General features: G+C 40.3%; 1 protein-coding gene across 3 annotated transcripts in view; it reads right to left on the bottom strand.

The window, feature by feature from the left end:
• Window positions 1–839: 839 nt before the first annotated feature.
• Window positions 840–21,758, bottom strand: part of ALCAM (activated leukocyte cell adhesion molecule) — a 138,405-nt gene continuing 117,486 nt past the window's right edge. For all 3 annotated transcript variants that reach the window (XM_073586242.1, XM_073586241.1, XM_073586243.1), the window contains 2 exons: window positions 5,757–5,872; window positions 840–2,701 (listed from right to left, as the gene is read on the bottom strand). In XM_073586242.1, coding sequence (XP_073442343.1) covers window positions 5,785–5,872 — 88 coding nt within the window. In that variant the 3' untranslated portion in view covers window positions 840–2,701; window positions 5,757–5,784. The remainder of the gene's footprint in view (window positions 2,702–5,756; window positions 5,873–21,758) is intronic.

Here is a 21,758-nt window from a genome sequence, read left to right as displayed (position 1 = left end):
CACTGCATACTGTGTGACATAACTCCCTAGTTTAAAAGCATCGTCAAATTTCCATTTTTCACAAATAAGCGCAAGTCACATCAAAAAGTTTTTACCACTGTCATGAAGTACAATATGTCAAGAGAAAACAACATCTGAGACACTGGGATCTGTTGAAGCGTTCCAGAGTTATTACCACATAATGTGACACAGAACTGTAAAGATTGGTATGGTCATGAAGGTGAAAACAAGCTTGGAGGTAAATGGGTTAAGTATGGACATGATTCTGCCTTTATAAGTATCAAATTCAGGATTCCATCATATATTATCTTCATTGATGGGAAGGGGTAATAAATTTGATTACAATATGAAATGGATTTCATGGGACTATGTGCACTCATAAGGCTCAAAAAAGATAACTGAGTTTTCAATAATTTTATATATTTATGACTGCAAGCTTCTTTTTTTTTTAATTTTTTTAATACAAATGTTACCCTGAAAAATGAATTACACTTACATATTTGTTTAACTTGGGAAATAAATCATTGTTACTGGGACCATTTTGTCTTATCTCCACTGTATTAGTCAAAAAGTATGCATAGTATTTTTCTAATTTACACACTCAGACTTACGATTGTACACATACTGTAGTTGAGAATATACATTATAATAATTTAAAATTATACTAAATGTCTTAGATATCTTCTACTTTAGCCAAGAAATCTGTGAAAATCCACACAAAAATACCGCTATCCTGGGTGCCGTTTTTTTTTTTCAATTTCATTGTATAAAATAAAAAAACCCAAAGAGTAATAAAAAAAAGTTTGAATGTTGAAATAAAAACACAATTACAAAAGAAATAACTGATATTTTAACAATCCATGTAATCCGTGACAATAAACCAACTGACCCTTGCACACACAAGCTTGTAGTAAATACACTTTTATATGTACAATCTCTGGAAACATAAGTCCGGTTTACAGAGGTTCAAATACATCTCGTGATATTCAATGCATTCGTTGCTGTCCATTTACAATACCAAGTTTACACGCATTGAAGAGACCACATTTTTTTTTTCTTTTTTATAAAGTTACAAATTTAAAATGTAACAAAAAAAACAAAAAACTCAGACATTTTATTGATTTCTATATTGAATGATAAATTATGTACCGGTTAACACAAGACTGTTTGTAGGTGCGTTCATAACCTTTAGTGTTCGATAAAACAAAACGATAAAGCAGATTAACCCATTTACTCCTGCAACGCACTGCGAAGCAGGCTGCTGAAGAATTGCGGTGGTTAAAGAACCGAGCATTAAAAGCTGTAAGTGGTCGCGGCTGTCATTTACGCTCACTATACAGATGGAGCATGCTTATTTTAAGGAGGAAGCACACAACTGCTTCTCGTCGTATGGAGATAAGGCCTAACCTTATTAGATCCTCGCACTTAACAGAAGTGGAGTGCCTGAGTCGGCTTTGCTCCATGTGTGAACATCTAATAAACAGTCATACGTTTGCAAGCTCCTTAACGCTATTGCCTTTACAGCAGCAATTCTAATTTGTCAAACAAGTAGGAACATTTTTTTTTTTTTTTTTACCAGAGATGTGTAAATCTTTGCTACTTTTGTAGTACACGTGTCATCATTTGAGATATGGCTAATAATTTTTTTTTTTTTAATAACTGCGCCTCCTTCACCACAGACCAAATGTTCATACGACAAAAGATAATTATGAGGAATGTGCAAAAAGCAGCACTGCTGGAGCTGTACAGACCACGTGATACAGAAATAAAGAGTGAAGTTTAAAGCTTAAGCCAGACTACGAGACAATGGCAATCACTCAATTTACCCTGCAAATATTACAACTGTTGGTGATGGCAAAAAAGAAAAAAAGCAATTAAAAATGTAATTATAATGACAAAAAGAAAAAGCGTGAGACAAAGCATTAATTATAAGTTAGGTAGGTCCTTCAATAATTAGTCTTCTTCAATCATGTGAATAAAACACAGTTTTCCAATGCACAGCTATGGCGGTACATGACTCCTTTCCAGAAGAATGCGGTTCATAAGGCAGTGAATAACCAAAATAAAGATTCCAGTTATTTTTAAATTAACAATATGAAAGAGTCTGTAATGCAGTCGGTAAAATTAGTCAAGTGTGGCGACAACTGCTTTGCGCGTCCTTACAGCCTGGGCAAAAAGTTCTCGGAATCATTCGTCTAGGTTCGAGCATACTGATTACTCAATAACTGCTCAACCGGTTAGGCTCGAGGCAAAAATACAACTTTCCAGCGAGTCATGTGGAACCTCAATTTAGGACTTTATTTTACCGATGGCATTCAGGATTCGAAATGTACCTGTGCGTCAAACAGTGTCATAAAAAATAATAACATTACACTATACATCTGATTGACAGCAACTCTCGGAACAAAGCCTTACAGTGTATAAAAATAGCTACGTAAAAAAATTTACATAAAAGGCAAACAAAACAAATTTTCAGTGCAGACATTTACATAAAAAAATAACAGAACACAACATGGTAAGCTATCATCATGGCTGTTGGAACAGTTTTTCTTGATCCTTTTCAGAAATAATTTTCCTCATAATTCTGGGACAACTTGGTACAAATGTTTAATACTTTGACCATGAACATTTGCAGTTCCATTGTATATATTCCATTGAGTACAATCCACATTCATGCTTCAACCTGCTCATCATGGTTTCCCTACAAACACAATGGAAAAAAAGCAAAATTAGATTAGCATCGCCATAGTTAGACAGACAAAGCTACAAAAAAAATTGAGTTGTTAAACCGTCCTGGCTTACATCAGTGTAAGGATAATAAAAAGCAGGCATGTGTCATCTCTACATGGAATGTCCTATTTATCTACATAAAGATTACGGCTTCCCTTATTCAAAAAATATTTGAAGCCCCCGTTATTTTTGCACAGATAGATTTTTAAAAATATTTTTATTAAAAGGAAAAATGGGGAAAAGCAGGAAACCATTCTGTTATAAAGAAGATTGTATGCATTGTCCAAAGTATGATGCTGCTCCCACAGGAAGCGTATTTTATCATTTAGTGTATCTTCTGCCTCTAGTTTCAGATGCAGCATCCGAACAGAGATGATAATCTTCCAAGTATATACATTCATTAGACAAGGCAAAAAAAAAAAAAGAAATTAAAGCTGGGGAGTAATTATTTTCAAAATAAGAAAAAGTATGCAGCACTCACCATAGCATGTTTTCAGAAAGCCCTTTATTGCATGTGGTCATTGCATGTGGTCAGATGGCCAAGTGCAGAGGTATGCGGAGAGTGAAAAGGATGATGATTATTTTGCGTTTCCACGCTTCAACGGGTCTACGTGAGATGAAAGTTCTGTAATAACCACATGCAATAAAGAACTTTCTGAAAACATACTATGGTGAGTGCCGCATACGGTTTATTTTGATGGATTCCATGTGTATATATGTAGAGCATCGATAATTCAAGAATATAAGCTGAATAAGCTCCACTAGCTGGTTCACTACCTCCAGGCGAAAGGGGTTGAAGAAATATTACACTGGTGTCACTATTCACATATTTTTTGGACTTGGGGTAATTATGGGTGGCACGGTGGCTCAGTGGGTCCTGGGTTCAAATCCCACATAGGACAACATCTGCAAGGAGTTTGTATGTTCTCCCCGTGTTTGCGTGGGTTTCCTCCGGGCACTCCGGTTTCCTCCCACATTCCAAAGACATACTGATAGGGAATTTTGATTGTGAGCCCCAATGGAGACAGCGATGATAATGTGTAAAGCGCTGCGGAATATGTTATTATTTAATTTTTATAGAATAGGGAAATGGAAAATTGGAAGCATCGGACACTTTGTGTAAGGTACAAAATTGACTTCATTCATACACTTCATTGCGTTTCAGAATCGTTTTGATTCCCAACATACATGTGTGTGCCTGAGCAAGGAATCAAAGGGATTCTGAAATGAACTGCACTGTATTAAGCGCATTTTGAACCTTCTACTTGAATGGTCATCCAGTACATCAGCAGCACCCATGAGGCATCCTAATTTCATGTCCCTCTCATGGCTCACAGGTGGAGCAGCAGCTGGAGAACCTGAACTAATCACATGCCTAAATCTAGCACATCCCGATCTGCGTAGATTTCTTTTTTTCTTGATGTACGTTCTTTTTCACCATGGAGCACTTCTGCTTTAAAAAAAACTTGCATATGAAAGGTAGACTCACCAGACCCTGACTGATGCACTACCAGGATGCAGCAGACCTCCATTGATAAAAGCTTAGGGCAGCACAGGTGCAACCCACTGATGAAGACAGCCAGTATCCCAACAAAAGAGGAGCTGGCTGCCTAGTGGGAAAAATGCACACAGATAAGGCTTGCATAGGACATCAGTCACACAGTACGGTGCAAAGTGTCTGAACAGCCTATAGACCACGCCCATAGTATTAGCAGGAGGGCTGTTCTGCACTATATACATGCATCACACAGAAAAAACCAAGCCAACATAAAAGAGGCCTAGGTGCATCCTGCAAAAATGATAAGTGCAAAAAGATATGGGGTATTAGTTACTATTTTGGCCAAGACAGATAAGCTCGCAATCCAAGCGTCAAGGATCCCCAGATTTTGCGAGTCCCTAACACTAAATCTGAACAGCTAACATAAGAAAAAATTCAATACTTTACACATAAAATTGATGCATGTAGTTTTAGTGGGTGATCACTGTTTCAGAAGAGGTTGGGGGCTGTTTATTTTCCTATTATATTTGTTTTACATGGTCCCTGCTTTTACAGACGACTAGCATCAGATTACTGTGATCAAGGAGATTTAACTAGACAAACAATTAATATGAAGGTCGCTTTGTGAAGGAGCGTGCAGTGCCATCCAACACAGCATGGCAAACAATGAGTTTCTCTAAGGCTATGTTCACACGTGGGGTTTTTGGTGCGTTTTTTTCTGCAGCAAAACCTCCTCTCTTGGCTGTAAAGAAGCTGCAGAAAGAAAGGTTTTGCTTCGTTTTTCTTGCGTTTTTTCATGCTACTTCTTAATGTTTTGGCATAAAAAATGAATCAAAACCTGATACTTGGATTTTTTTCACCGCTGAAAGAAGTGACATGCTCTATTCTGCAAAAACCAAGCAAAGCACAAACTACTGAGGATGAGAAAACCAAGGTGTGCATGAGATTTCTGAAATGTCATAGACTTTGCTCGTATTATAAAACGCAGCTGAACAGGTGCATAAAAAAACTCATCAAAAACACCACGTGTGAACATGCCCTAATATGGACAAAGCCATTTGCCGATTATTTAATATACCTGTAAAAAGGCAGCTACCGTAATGAAGACCGTTTCCCAAAGTAGACGTAATTTATGACAGTCGCAACTTTCTGAACAAACATACTTTAATGTGCAATTTGATAGTGCTGCTTCAGTTGACATTTTTCCAGCAGAGCCGATAGAAGATAATGCCTCAATGTACCATACATCAGTGACATCACAGACTTTTCACGTCAAATATTCATGAGGCACTGTCTGTTGATAAATTGATTGTCAGACTCGTGAATTCTTTACTATTGGTATAAACCAGGTGCAATATGAGAATTTGCAAATCATACAGAAATCATTCTGTTATGCAAAGTCTAAGCTGTGCTTTGAAAAAAAAAGGGAGTAGTCATTATGTATTTGGATTACAGTCATCTCAGATTCGTGGAACATGTCCTTGTAAAAGGAAACAGCTTTGGAAGAAGCTGACTTGGTGAAATCTACCTTGAGTATTGTGTTATTTATATTATTCTTATGCTTCTGATTTATGATTATTTTCTTCAAGCTTCTTGTTTTCTTCTGTGTTACCAAGTTCTTTTCCTACATGTTTCGAGGCTGAGCTGAAAAAACATAAAGCAAATGCTGATTATTAGAGTATCAATTGGTGGTTCATTTAATGCAATAAATTATCTATTGCGTATCAGTTTGAAGTGCAGTGCAGGGAAAATGGTTCATCTTTTACAAGTGTCCAGGGCACCATTACATGCGATGTTCTTGAAATTACAGGCATAAAAGTTACGTAGTAGCAATTAAAATATTAAATAGAACTTAAACTAAAAATGCAGGCTTCTTTCTAAAAAACCCATAAACCCCGATGTCCGTCTGCAACGCATTAGGAGCACTGCCAAGATATTCAGTAAACTATTTCTCCTTAGTTAAATTAATGTGGTTCGAGGAAAACCGATTTACGATTTGCCAAACCTTAGAGTGATTTAATGCAGAGTGAAGAACACCCCCAAGAGTTTAACAGGCAAACCCTGCAACGATGATCGATTAGAAACACAAAGAGTGAAACATTCCGAGAATTTACTCAATTTATTTTATGAAACATTGCATAGAGCACAAAAGGTATGGTCATATAAAAAAAAAGTAAATTTAGCACATTTTCATCACTGTGTCGTACATTTCCAAACCTATGCCATTCAGTTACCCCAGAGGTTTCATTTTTTTTACATATGATTTATATTGAAAAGGAATCACATTGCCCACTGTGAAAGCCTGTCAGTGCACTGCAAGGCACAGAGAAGAATGTCAAGGAGAAGGTTACAGCTGTTTGCCTGTGTACATCAGAAGAGACAAATGAATCAAAAATGTCGGAAGCAAAACCGTCACAAATAAGGATTTTCTCTAAGGTTAATTTGTTTGCTAGGCAGCAACAATAACAAGTCTACTGTGAAGGATTAGTGATGTACATTGCTACCTAAGGCCTCTTTCACAGATCCGTTTGCCTCCATCAGTCAAAATCCGCCGTGTTGCAAAGAAAATGGATCCGCCATTTTTCTTGGCGGATCCGTTTTTTTTCCCATCGACTTGCATTATCGGCGGATCTTGACGGATGGTCATCTGTTGGATCCGTTTTTTTACGGATCTGCCAAAATTTTGGCGTCCGCTGACATGACTGAACGGACCATGTAACTTTTTGCCTGGCCGGATCCGCATTTTTCACAGCGCATGCCCAGAAGAATTACCTTTGGCAGAAATTTAACCCTAAACCCGGTTCTGGTGGCTGAAAAAAAAATTCTCTCTCTCTCCCAGACACGGTTCCTTTAAAATTCTACCTTACCCGGATCCGTCAAAACAACGGTCCGCTGCCACCCGTTTTTTTCAATCTGCCTACGGATATGTTTTCCACCATTTTGGCAGATTTCGACTGAGCAGAAAAACGGATGTGTGAAACAGGCCTAAGGCTAAGGGAAGACACTTCCATGTAGTAGATGCTTTACAATTCAGTTAGAGTCATAGAGGATTCATCAAGACTGGGGTTTAATAATCCAGTTTAAAAAGAAAATTGTTGAAGTAAATTGCACCAAAACGTGCATGACACTTTTTCCTAGAAATGAACAGATTGTTTCACAAGACTCTGACACAGTGTCCAAGTCAGTATTACCTGGCAGTTAAGTAGGACAGAAAATCTCCTCTCTCTTTTTGATCAGCCAAGTGCTGGTGCGATGTGACGCACATTTGAAGTCCCGCCAGTCCTGACAAATCCAATGCCATGCCGGGGACACCACAAAGAAAAAGATTAGATGACTTCTTGTCTAGCCGCCAGGTACTGACTTGGATATAGGACCAGAGTACTGTGAAATCAATCGGCTCATCTGTAGTTATTCACCAAGCAAAAGTTTATCCTTTATCCATAGACTATTATTGGCTGAATTCCAAAAATTGCGACCCCCAGCATTTCTGAGATTAGGGCTAGACAGACTCATTCTAAATGGAGGTGCACATGCTCAACCTCCACTTCTTTCATGGTCTGCTGAGTACAAAGCGTAGCTATTTCTGGAGATCCTAAAATGTCAATAAATGGAGCTGAGATTGAGCAAGTTCTACAGGATATAGGCTAACAAGTTTTTTGGGAATAACTCTTTAAAGTTGTTGACTATGCTCTAACTTGGTTCACCATGGCAATGTTGATCATGGGGCAAAAGTCGAAAATGTGAACAACTTGCAAGTGCAAAAACTGGCAAATTACTAGAAGTTGGTTTACCTAAAAAACTGGTGTAAACTACTTAAAAAATATGTGCCATGTCGACCATTAAAAGTGGAAAGCTTTGGCTAGGTCGTTTTGTAGGAGATTCAATTAGAAGCCTTTATAGATCCTGTAAAAAAAATGCCAATTTTTCTAGTAAAATGATGGACACCATGAAGGATTCCTAACAGAAACCATGTTTGGTTGGGACGGGATTTGTAGGTCGCTGTTGTTTTGCATCAGGTAATAGAAACATCACAGCACTGAATTTCATTTTCCTGCTTGTGTCAAACCAGAAAAAAATATTCTCACACAGAAAAACTCTAGAAAGAATACAGCAAATATTTTGCCAAGTGTGCACTGCTAATACCCATTTTAATAATATTCATATTTTGTTGGTGGAAATCGGGACAAGGTGCTCATCAGTCTGATACAGTTTGACATGCTACACAAATAAGGATTGTCTTTACATGACTAATCAAATGTTACTGACCACAACACATACCCGATAATAAAGGAAATGTGATGAAAACAATGCATTATATAGGCTGCATCAAGTAATTGAAAAGAAAAATCATCTTTGTGACATTTACATTAAATAAAAGTTATTATGTGCTCTCTGTTCCACTTTTCCTGTCTTCTTTACCTCGAGCAATTCTTTCCAGTCACTTTGTAAGCTTTGCATGGTGCCAATGCGAGGTATTTGCATTTATAAAGCAGATTAAGTTGCATAAAATAGAAATACATAGTAAAATGCTTACCCTCAATACAACCAGCTTTAAAATTTGCTATGGCTTGAAAAAGTGCACAGGCATCAAATTGTGCAGTTACAGATGTTTGTTGATCCTTGAGATGCTTTTTTTCGAGTGTTCTAAAACTGCACAGTATTTAATAATGTGTATAAAGCCTCTCACTAAGCGGATCTTTCAAATGAGACAGATATACTAAAAATAAAGCAATAACGTTGCAGAGAAATGCATTCTTCTCTACATGACGCAGGTGCTGTGAAAGCAGGCACAAAAAAGTGTATTCTCTCTTCTAAAAACACCTATTAGAAAACAGATGAGCTATCCAATCGAAGGTTAAGGTCAATGACTATTGATTATGTCTATTCAGACTTATACTGACTGCACCCATCTGTGTCACTTTTTTTAAATTCAAGAAATTTCCAAACTTTCCATTTCCACATATCAAGGAGAGCAGAGAACATAACTCGTCATACTTCTGTACCGAAATCCATCATGTGTTAAACTTCACCTGAACTAAAGCCCTATCAGCACAGAGTTATCTATTTGCTGTGCTATGTACGATATCACTTTCTGAAATCCCGCTGAACAAGAACGTGTGCTACTTTATAGTCTTCGTTTCACCCCGATATCTAAATCTTTTAATAAGAGCTGATACGCACAATTTTTTTTTTACAGTATTTCTAAGATATTCTACAATGTATGGATTTCAAGTCATTTTCCTTATGCTTCTCATGTTTTTCTATTTTGCCACATTTTCAAATGCATGATATATTTCAAGATCTATAAAGAGGTCTGTTGAAAAAAAATGCGCTGTAATGCGTTTAAAAAAAGAAAAAAAACCCTAAACTAAAAAATGCCACAAACCAAAGCAATTTGGATGTAGTTCACTTTATATTTCACTACAGACTTTAGCATATGGCATTTTTAGGCCCTATATAAAAGAAGAAGAAAGTCTATGAATTATCCTGCAATTCACTGTAAATAAAGCCCAACAATTTTCTAAGTTTATGAATTTGAGCTCAAAAGTGTAAAACAAATGTTCCACAACGAGCCTCACTGATTATGGTACCTTGCAACTGCAAATCCCCACCTGAATACATCTGTAATCCATAAATGGATCATCAAAGATTGGTCTGCATGATCGCCTGGCATGCAACCCCAATGAAAGCACGCATATGAAGTATGCGTGCCAACACAAGAGGAGTTCTCGGTGGATGTGCTATTAAGTCAAGACGGTAAATGCTTTGAATCTATATGTAGGCTGCTAATTTTAGCAACATGCAGTGCTGTTTTAAGGATGCCTGCCTACTACTATTCAACTCTCATATTCATAATTCTGAAATCATTGAAAACCTCATTCTTACTTGACTATACTTCCCATCACTTTCTACAGTAGAGCGTGATTGCACATAAGCATGTTTCACCTTCTGTGCCAAAACTGGGTTACTGGTAGAGAAAACCCAAACTGTAAAGTTCGGTGTTCATTCCGGATACCTAGTGTCCGGTGCTGAACTCCGAACATGGACTTCTCTTGGAAGTCCGTTTTACAGTCCAGCATCGAAGAGAGAAATCATAGCTACAAAGTTCAGGTCCCAGTGATTTCGATGGGGTTCAGGTTTGGGTACACTAACAGACCTTTGGACCTAAGTTCAGTTGAACACTAATAACCTGAACTTCCACGGGTAAGCTCATCCCTAGTTACTGGACACAATGGTCCTTTGAATCGGTGGAAATCCCATTAGTTGGGCTCTCATTTTTAGTGTATATAAACAATATGACAAATTACTATAAGGGAAGGCCCTTGAACATGGCTAAACGTATTGCACAGTTTCTTACAGAATACACATTCGAAAAAGAAAGCGCTTATTCAACAGAAAGATACTTCTGATTATTAGAATCTGAGCAAAGCCAAAATAGATGCCTGCCACTTATAAAGTGCTATATTCCTCATCCCCATGGCACTCAGAAGTAAAGGGAAAACCTTTCATGCCCACTTGTTTAACAATAACTAGATTCCCCACAGGCTCCAAACGAAACGCAGATCTGTCAAACTGGGAGCTGATGTGCGAATCTTGCATTATTCTATACTTTTCCTTTACTGATTCTCAGCTTGGTTTATTCTAGGTTTAGGTTTTGACAAAACAAGGAATAAAAGAATATTGTGATGTAAAAATTATATAGAGGATGTTGTTTTATTACAGTGATGAATCCATTCTTGCTTGGAGCTCCATAATGAAAACACACATTTCAAGTATGCATGCTGACACAAGACGCGTTCTCGGAGGATGTGTTATTAAAAGTCAAGAAGGTAATTGCTTTGAATCTTTGTAGGCTGCTGGCTTTGGCAAGATGCAGTGCTGTTCTTAGGACGCTCGCCTGCTGCTGTGAAATTCTTTTCATAGGCTACCATCCATACAGCTAAGGATTTGAGCTTTAGCAGCCAATGCAGCAGGTGGTCTCTAAAAAATGATGCTGTGTTATCAATAGGATTCCAGACCTGTTGAAATGTTAACACCTTTCCCTAACATAAAGTGATGCACCGCATGATGTGATGAACAACATGGCATTCTTTCTAGCTTATAATTAGGAATTTAACATAATTATGTAAAAAATGATAAAAAGTTTTAAAAAAGCCGGATTACTTACCGGTAATGCTCTTTTAATGAGTCCACGACAGCACCCACTGGAGGTATCGGATCCGCCCATTTGGAACAGGAAACCCTACAGGAAAGATAAAAGGGGCGGTCCGCCTTTCCTCCTCAGTTTTACGTTTCAGAGTACCAGAAGGACCGCCAAGGATTAGGCAATGTTCTCTTATTTTAACATCTTTCTTATCCATTATTTGGTAATACTTTAACTATTCATATCTTTAGGGGGGGAAGTGAACGGGTGCTGTCGTGGACTCATTAAAAGAGCATTACCGGTAAGTAATCCGGCTTTTTACTCTTCGCCACGACAGCACCCACTGGAGAGATTCCAGAGACCATCACCTGGGTGGGACCACCGTGCCAAGGATAGTCCTGCCAAAGCTTAAGTCAGAGGTTGATGAAAGATCAAGTCTGTAGTGGTTATAGAAGGTAGAAGGGGATGACCAAACTGCCGCCTTACATATAGTTTCAATCGGAACATCTCCCTTTTCCGCCCAAGAGGTTGCCATTGCCCTGGTGGAATGCGCCCTGATGTTCCCTGGAGGATCTTCGTTTTTTGCGGAGTAGGCTAAACGAATGGCCTCTCTGATCCACCGGGAAATGGTGCTCTTCGTGACTCCATACCCCTTCTTACAGCCCTGAAATGAAACAAATAGGGCCCTACTCTGCCTCCAACTGTTGGACCTCTCAATACATTTTAGGACAGTTCTTTTGACGTCCAGAGTATGGAACCTCTGCTCTTCCGGAGTAGAGGGATTTTTATAGAAGGTTGGGAGGAGTATCTCCTGAGATCTATGGTATTTTGTTGCCACTTTTGGCAGGTAGGCAGGGTCTGGTTTTAATACCAATCTGTCTTGGTATTCTTGAAAAAAGGGTGGATCTATTGACAAGGCCTGAATATCACCCACTCTTCTAGCTGAGGTTAGTGATACTAAGAGGGCCATTTTAAGTGCTAAGTATTTGAAGGGTATTGTGTCGATCGGCTCAAAGGGGTCTACCGTTAGGGCGTCTAAGACCAGATTTAGATCCCATGTAGGGACGGAGGGTATGTGGATTGGAGTTATTCGTTCACATGCTGTAATAAAACGAGTTATCCATTTGTTGCCTGCTATATTATGGCCATATAGTGCTCCTAATGCCGATATTTGTACTTTCAGTGTATTTACTGCTAAGCCTAAGTCTTTCCCCTTCTGCAGAAATTCCAAGATTGGGATTATCGGAACTTCTGTTGTATGAGGTACTGTATGGAATTGAAGAAATTTTTTCCATATTCTAATGTAAATCTGGGTCGTGGACTGTTTTCTACTTTGTAGTAGTGTAGCAATTAAGGACTCCGAGAATCCTCTTGTCCTCAATAACTGCCTCTCAAATTCCACGCCGTCAAGTGCAAGCTGAGCACTTGAGGGTGGAAAAAGGGGCCTTGGGAGAGTAGATTGGCAGTTGGAAGGACCCAAGGATCTGTTATCGACATAATCTGCAGCCACGAAAACCACGGTCTTTTTGGCCAGAATGGTGCTATTAAGATTATTCTTGCTTTGTCGTCTCTGATCTTCCGAATTACTTGAGGTAGGAAGATCAATGGAGGGAACGCATACGCTAGGTTGAAATTCCATGGAACTAGAAAGGCGTCCAGTATGTTTGGGTGATCTGACGGAGATAGGGAGGCAAAGGTTTTTATCTGCCTGTTCTCCCTTGTGGCAAAAAGATCCACCTCGGGTTGTCCCCATGCGGCTACTATGTCCCTGAAGACCTTCCGATTGAGGCACCACTCTCCTTGTCGTAGAGTGTGACGGCTTAGGAAGTCTGCCTTTTGATTGCTCTCGCCTCTTATATGAAGGGCCGAGAGGGACAAAAAATAGTTTTCTGCTAAGTTTAAAATTTTTGCCGCTGAAGACATCAGAGTCTCTGATCGAGTTCCTCCTTGTCTGTTTATATATGCCACTGTGGTGGTATTGTCCGACAGGATCCTTACATGCTTCTGTTGGAGCTGCGGAAGGAAATTGTATAAAGCATAGAACACTGCAGTCAGTTCTTTTAAATTAGATGAGTAATCACATTCCTCTTTACTCCACCTTCCCTGATAAAACCCATTCTCCATGTGGGCTCCCCAGCCCTGGGGACTGGCATCGGTGGTTACAATACAGGATGGAACTATAACCCATGGGACTCCTGAACATAAATGGTCATCGTCTAACCACCACTCTAGGGAAGTCAAGACTTCTTGTGACAGGGTTATTTTGCTCTGTAAACGACCACTATGTCGCTTATCCTCCTGGAGGATCTGGTGTTGTAGTGTACGGACATGGTACTGGGCCCACCGGACTGCCGGGGTGCAAGAATTTAGTGATCCTAATAGTGACATTACTCCTCTTAAGGATACACGTGGTTTATCTATAGCTGCTTGTATTTTTTGTTTTGTGAGGATGATTTTTACCTGGGGTAGTAGACATCTCTGGGTCAAGGAATCTGGTTGAAATCCTAGAAATGTCTGGAGAGATTGCGGATCGAGTCTGGACTTTTGGATATTGATGATCCAGCCAAGGCTCTGAAAAGAGGAGACTGCGTCAGTCACGCGTTCAGTACATTGTTTGACTGAATTCCCAATTACTAGGAAGTCGTCTAGATATGGTACAATTAGTGTGTCCTTTTGGCGAAGGTAGGCCATCACTTCTGCCATCACCTTGGTAAATATTCTTGGTGCCGTGGAAAGCCCGAAGGGCATGGCCGCGTATTGGAAATGACGAATCCTGCCCTCGACTTCCACTGCGACTCTTAGGTATTTCTGGAATCTGTTGTGTATAGGGAGATGATAATAAGCATCTTTTAAATCAATCCCTGCCATTACGCAATTTGGGAAAAGAAGCTTTATAGTGGATCTAATCGATTCCATTTTGAACTTATAATTTTTTATAAATGAATTTAGCTTCTTTAAATTAATAATGGTTCTAAATGTACCGTCTGGTTTAGACACCAAAAACAGGGGAGAGTAAAAGCCTCTACCCTGTTGTTCCTCAGGGACGTCAACTAAAACTTTTTTAGCTAGCAGGACTCGAATCTCGTCTTCGAGAGCCTTTTGCTGAAGTGAGGAATTAAGGCGAGTTATAACAAAGAACTCATAGGGGATTCGAAGGAATTCAATCTTTATTCCTTCCTTGATTATATTCAAAATCCATGGGCTTAACGTAATTTGTTCCCATTTGGTAAAAAAAAATTTTAATCTGCCCCCAACCGGTGGGTCTAAACTTTTAATTTTTTTCTCTCCTATATGTTGGCCCTCTGAAGATGGTACCCTTCTGCTTTTCGTCTTTCGTGGCCCATCTCGTTCTGTCCGATTGTCTTCTTCTCCCGAATGGCCGTCTTTTAAAGGTTTTCCTATAAAACGGAATGGGAGAATCACTGAAGGCCTTTTTCCTTTCTTTTGCCTTGGCGAGAATTTCGTCTAAGGCTTTTCCGAAGAGGAACTCACCCTCGCATGGGGTTGCACTAATTTTGGACTATGATTGTGCATCCCCTTTCCAGCTTTTTATCCAAAGCGCGCGTCTGGCGTTATTCACCAGGGCTGCCGACCTTGCTGCAAGTCTTAGGGTGTCCGCTGAAGCGTCTGCCATAAAGGCAGCTGCCCCTCTTATCAACGGGATGGCTGCACGCAGTTTCTCCCTTGACACTCTTTGCTCAATCTGCTGGTCTAATTGATCTAGCCATACCAGCATTGACCTAGCAGTACATGTGCTGGCTATTGCGGGTTTGAATACCCCGGTGGTGGACTCCCAGGACCTTTTGAGCGAGGATTCAGCCTTTCGGTCCAATGGGTCTGCTAACAATCCTGCGTCCTCGACCGGGATCGAGGTTTGTTTGGAAGTGGAGGATATGACAGCGTCCACCTTTGGTATTTTAGACCATTTTAATAGATCTTCATCAGTGAACGGGTACTTCCGTTTTGAAGCGGATGGGAGAAAACCCCTCTGGTCGTGTTTTTCCCATTCCCTTTTGATGAGATCTTTAATTGCCGGTATTACTGGAAATGATCTCCTCTTTTTTTCTGCCAATCCCGCAAACATAATGTCCTGCGCGGTCTGGGCTCCCCTTTCCTCTTCACACCCCATAGTATTCCTAACCGCTTTTACCAGGTTATCTACGCTGTCCAGAGGAAAACATGCGCGTCCTTCCGCCTTCGAGGATGATGATGAGGACGTGGATGCGGAGCCTGAGTTTAACCCCTGTTCTTCCTCTGACTCTGAACTGACAATAACCTGTTTTCTATGCCTGGACTCTGCGGGAGTGCTGGCGCGGTTGATGGCTTGTATTTCCTCCCTAATTATGGCTCGGATATCCTGAGAAGATATCGTCGGCCCCTGCCTGGTCTCTTTCATGCATTGTTTGCAGAGTTTTTTGGGGTAGGAGTCAGGGAGAGGCTCTGAACATAATGCACATTCTTTATGTTTTGTTTTTCCTTTTTTCTTTGACTGAAACGGGAGGTCAAAGGTAAAGAGAGGGGGGAGGGGGGGGGGGGAGGAGAGGAGGTTAGCTTAATAGGTAGAGCATATGCTTTGCACACTCACCCAGTGAAGCTTAATACCGGTTCAGATGGCTGAGACGGTTTGGATCGGGTTTCTGCTGCCTCGCTCCTGCGGGCAGTCTCCGTCCTGGCGCTGCGGTCCCTGGTGGAGTTGCCCCCAGCTGAATCCCCTGCTGGGGTTTGCGACTCTGCGGGGGACGACATGTTCCAATGTTGCAGCGCTGCTTTATCTGTATCGTTGCCCCGGAAGTCGCCCTGTCACAGGGCGCATGCGCCGCGTCATCGCCATCTTACCCCGGAAGTTCAACCATTACTTCCGGGGTATGGGAGCGTCGGGCGCCGGCCTGCTCCCGCGCCACCGCTATTAACACACGCGGCTCGCGCGCACATGGCCTCACCATCCACGCTATACCCCCACCGATGGGAATGGGGGGGGGGAAATCTCCCGGATGCCAGACCGGCGCGCTCCCTGGTAAGACCGGGCGGCCCTCCCCGGACCCGGCCATTACCACTATGCCACCAGACGAGGGGGGAGCCGTCAAACGGAGTCTCCCCCGACGCTGCCTCCGGACCGCAGCCCCTGCCGTTCCCGAAGAGACCGCACAGGCGGATGCATGGCCCAGGTAAGATCCTGCAGGATCCTGCTCCATTTGGAACAGGAAACCAAAAACTGAGGAGGAAAGGCGGACCGCCCCTTTTATCTTTCCTGTAGGGTTTCCTGTTCCAAATGGGCGGATCCGATACCTCCAGTGGGTGCTGTCGTGGCGAAGAGTAAAAGAAACCACTACATTCCTACGCATAGGTTCATTGCTCTGATGCTTAAGTATTTCTTTTTCTTGCATTATCTTGGTCTACCACATTCTAAATATTTCACGCTTATACAGGGGAATGACATAGCACCGGCACGATGAGCCCAATTATTCACAATGATTGTTTATTTGTAGTCATTTCTGCTGACAATGTTTTTGGACAGACTGGATGGATACTTGAATTGTCAGCATTCCTGACATTGCATTTTTATTATTACTGGTGTAATGATGAACAAAACACTGAAAACAATTGTTCAGAAGAAACAGCATGACATGTGATCGCACCTGCAAGGAACTTTACACGCAAGGGGGCTGGATTCATCAAAGCGTTAATGCCTGAAGACGGTGGTAAAAGCTTTGAAAATAACAATATTTTTGCACAATGGGGAGAAAAAAAACATTGCACCTTTCGGCATTTTCACACCAGTATGAATTAGCTCTGACGAAACCAGCGGAGCCAGGATAGGATGGGGTCGTGGCCATGTCCGCCCATCAAATTAATTGACTGGCGTATTGAATGCCAGAAATGCTAGTCATCACTGACACTGAATTTGGCACACTTCTGAGTAGATGTGCCAAATTCATGAAGTGGTGTGCGCCTCTTAATGAATTCAGTGCCGTGACTCCAGGAAAAACCAGCATAACACAAGCATGCGTTATGTTAGTCTTGATGAATCAGCCCCATCGTCTACGACAAAAACAATTATTATGGGCAAAAAAATAGAAACATTATACCCTAAGTGGATAAATAAATATATGTCAAAAACAAAAAGATATAAAAAGATACATGAAAGCAGTTTTCTCACCTAATGGCTAGCAGCTAAGACATTGAAAAAAAGTCCAGTTTTCAGCGTACCTTAATGGCCAGGACAATTTGTGATAGCATAAAAAAAAACAGTGCTTCCGATATTGTTCGTCTCTCCTAGCCCCCGTTTACTGTGCAGTGAAAATATCATCATGAATGCAGAATACATAGTTGCAGCAGGAGCAAATTCATTCACCATGAACTCGCCAAGACAATACCCACAAGATCGTTATGACGGGATTTATCCTTCATGATGGGAGAAGGTTCATTTCACATTGTGCTTCAATGATTAGATTGGCACAAAAATATTCCCTTTTTAAACAAATATTTATCTTTCAGGAATGCCATTAGTAGGGTTAACCTGGTATATAACAAAAGGTAAAACTCAAAACAACAAAGCCGAATTTTCTTTCCAGCTGATGAATTTCCATTCCCTTCATCAAACAGCAGCAGTTGTGGATGAGCGATAAATCCTAGTACATACACAGAGATCACCATACCAGGCCCCGCTGTGTACTTCATACATACAAATTACAAATCATATCCTCATCCTGGCTGATGCTGACAGAGAGCTGGACGTTTGTTAGACATTCCATGTATACACCTATAGTAAGCGAATCTTAGTTATGACAGTATTCCCATGGTTTAGTTAAGGGCAGGATGATTCAGAAAGAGCAGAGATTATCTTCTTAGGGTATATGCACACGTTGCGGATTTGCTTTTGTAAAAATCTGCACGGATTCTTCCTCTCTTGGCAGAAAACATAGATGAAAATCAGCACAGATTTGATGCGTTTTTGATGCGGATTTTCATGCAGACTTGTAAGCTAAATAAAGATATATTATTTAACAAAAAAAAAAACTGTGATGTCATTTCCTTGTCCAACCTCTTCTTTTACATTCTCCATTGAAGACCATAATAACATTACATACCATGTTCAAATATAACACAAAATAAATAAAACACAAAACAAATATAAGTGAATATAATACATATACTGTATATATATATATATATATATATATATATATATATTTATTCATATATATTTAATACCAAGCCCGAGGTTTATTAATGAACAAAAAGATTTAAATAAAGACACACACACACAAACAGAATATGCATGAAAAGCAATATATGCATAATTTTCAAAAAAACATTGTGAAAAAAAAAAAAAATTGTGTGGGCTCCCGCGTAATTTTCTTAACCAGCAGAGGGAAAGCCGACGACTGGGGCCAATGTTTATAGCCTGGGAAGGGGTAATACCCATGTATCTTCCCAGACTATGTACAGCTAATATCATGATTTCCTATGAACCGCTAGTTACAGGCTGGCTTTCACAGGAGTATCGTAATGACAGGCACAGTGGTCTTTAGCAGCCCCATGGCTGCAATAGCAGCCCGTCCTCATGACCAAAAATTGACAGTGGCATTTGACAGGTTAACAGAGGCAGATAGAGCTCCACTCAACCAGGAGCTGTAAAAGACACATGATGGCTGACTAAATCGGCCATTATCTGCTGTGAAAGATTCGGGCTCGACATGCAAGCTCGCATCAAGGTCATGGAGCCAGCAAATGACATACTAGTATGGGATTAAAGCTCCTGCCCTACAAATGTAGCAGGAGCAGGTCAGGTCTCTGGCTGTCAGACATAGTGAGGAACTATGGGAATGGTCCATTACCACATTCGCCTTCTATTTCGCCAGCTACATAGTGCTTGAGAGATACCAACCCCAATGATTCTATTAGAATGTGTGATCACTTGATGGAAGGAAGGAGCTCTGTCTGTATAGAAGAGCCCCTGGGTCTTAGTACACCCAGAACGGATCGGTTAGTCACTTATGTCAGTATATTAAATTATATTCCACAAATGGATGCCCAATTGTAGTTGGAAAAAATGACCAATAAAGTAAAAATAAACATCCTTGATGATCACAGATACACAAAAACAGGTGCAAAAAAATTTAAAAAAAATCCCCATCTCAAAATTTTTAAAAAAATCAGATTTTTTTATATAAAAACCCATTTTATTAAATGTAAGAAAACAAAAAAAACTGGAACTGTATCCCACTGTGTAACTAATTAGATCTCATTTAATGCATCTTCCGACATTCAGAATGTTAAATTTCTATGATATTTCCCCTTTAATGGGGCTCATACCCAGACATGCATAATCTTCACAGGCAGGTAGCATGCCCATTGCATAGTCAGTTACTTGACACAGGGGGCGCTGCCAAGATTATTATTTGCCAGTAATCTTTTTCACAACACTGAAGCAATGCAGTAAATTCTCATGATAGCTCCAAAACTGACAGGGCCATGTCAAGACTGACAGCAGGAGATAATCCTTGTAGAAAATATAATTAGAGGACATATCATTTAGGCATGCTGATTGACAGCACCGGGGCTATTAAAACGTCACTAGCTTACATGTCTGATTACTGAAGGAGAAATCTGCTCAAAACTGACAATATATCATACATAATTTTAGACTCCAATTTCTGGCATTTTTTTTTTTAAACTAAGAATAACCAAAATATTAAATAAGGAATATATTTGTGAATTTGATAAAGAACATCAATATTCATTGGCAATATTTTCTTCTTGGGTTTGAAAACTGTATTAGGCCTTTGAAGTTGTATATAAAATGAAAATAGCGTCAGTAAATTCATCTTAAATCTTATCTCAGCAAAGATCTACAAAGTGGCGGTAAAATGTTTTGCTCTGTACTGTACAAAAGTAGGCCGGAATCACACATGCGAGAAACTCGGCCGAGTCTCGCATGTTAATACCCTGCACAGCCGCTGGGACTCGGATCGGAGAGAGCACGCTCCGCTCCCGGGTGCCGGCGGCAGTGCCGGGTATTAACATGCGAGAATCAGCTGTGTTTCTCGCATGTGTGATCCCGGTCTAACTCACAAAGCCAACACCATTTACAACTACGGTAAAACATGTGTTCATGTTACAAGCTCCTAAACTATTCCCTAAATTCCCGGTTTTCTGAGGCAATGCTGCCGTGATCTCATAAGTAGATCACATATACACACACACATTATCTTAAGTCAAAGGTAGAAGTAAAAGTCTGATCCCCTGTTCTCAGCCGGACCTTGACTCCACATCACAACTCAGCAGCTAGAAGTCCAATATTCGAACCAGCGCACAACAAAGAAAGTCTTTTGTTTCATCTTTGCTTAAAATCTTATATATTACATGGAAATACATATATTCCAATTTGTGGCACAGCAAATCCCAGGAAAAACACTGAAATGGTAGACTCGTTTCGAACCCTTAGGCTATGTTCACACGTTGCGTTTCTTCAGCTTTTTTAATGCAAATTTTCACCTGCGTTTTACAGTACCAGCAAGGTCTATGAGTTTTCAGAAATCTCATGCACGCAGCTTGTTTTTTTTGTCCTCGGTAGTTTGTGCAAAACCTGAGGTTTTGCAAAATGGAGCATACCACTTCTTTCAGTGCTTTTCACCCATTGAAAGCAATGGGTGGTGCAAAGAAAAAACTGAAAAAACGCTGCAAAAATGCAGGTATCAGTTTTTGCTGGGTTTTTCGTGCCAAAACCTGATGAAGTAGAATCAGATTTTATTTTTGCACTAAACTTTACCAGCATGCACAAGAGACAAAGACAAAGCAAAAAAAACATGCCAAAAACACAGCAATAAACTCCTCAAAAAAGCATGTTTTGCTTAGTTTTTGTTATTGTTAACCATTTTAGAGCCAACAACATTACAAGGGGTTCTCTATGTACTTTATGAGCAAGTGGAAGATGCCCGTCATCATTACTAATGCATTGGAAGCGGTCTATAATTATTACCATCCATTTAACTATGAATGCCCAAGAGCCATGTACGGCTTGCCATATCTTTTGTGTGTGACTCCTAATTCTCCCCCACCACCTCATGACGAACAAATGACCAGGACTTAAGTGAAGAAGTCCCAAGTTCCTGGCACTGTGAAACGACACACACGAGGAAGGATAGAGATCAACAAATGTTCTTGTCTACATGCCGAACTCTGCTCATCAAGTGATTGAGCCATTTCATTGGATGCTGAAATGTAATTTGCTATAAAGGAGTCGAAAGCAGTGCAAGGCCATGGAAAAGACAAGGGCTGATTCATCAAAGCATTTAAGGTAGAAAAGTGGTTTGAAAGCCTTGAAAAGTCACATTTTTTGGCATTTCGTATGGCAGAAATGTTACTCCAGCCCCTGAAGTGGCA

Source organism: Dendrobates tinctorius, unplaced genomic scaffold (genome assembly GCF_039654945.1).
Source record: "Dendrobates tinctorius isolate UK_male_01 unplaced genomic scaffold, ASM3965494v1 ptg000091l, whole genome shotgun sequence".
Classification (NCBI taxonomy): Eukaryota; Metazoa; Chordata; class Amphibia; order Anura; family Dendrobatidae; genus Dendrobates; species Dendrobates tinctorius.
Note: the sequence above shows the minus strand (reverse complement) of the source record. Positions and strands in the feature narration are given on the sequence as shown.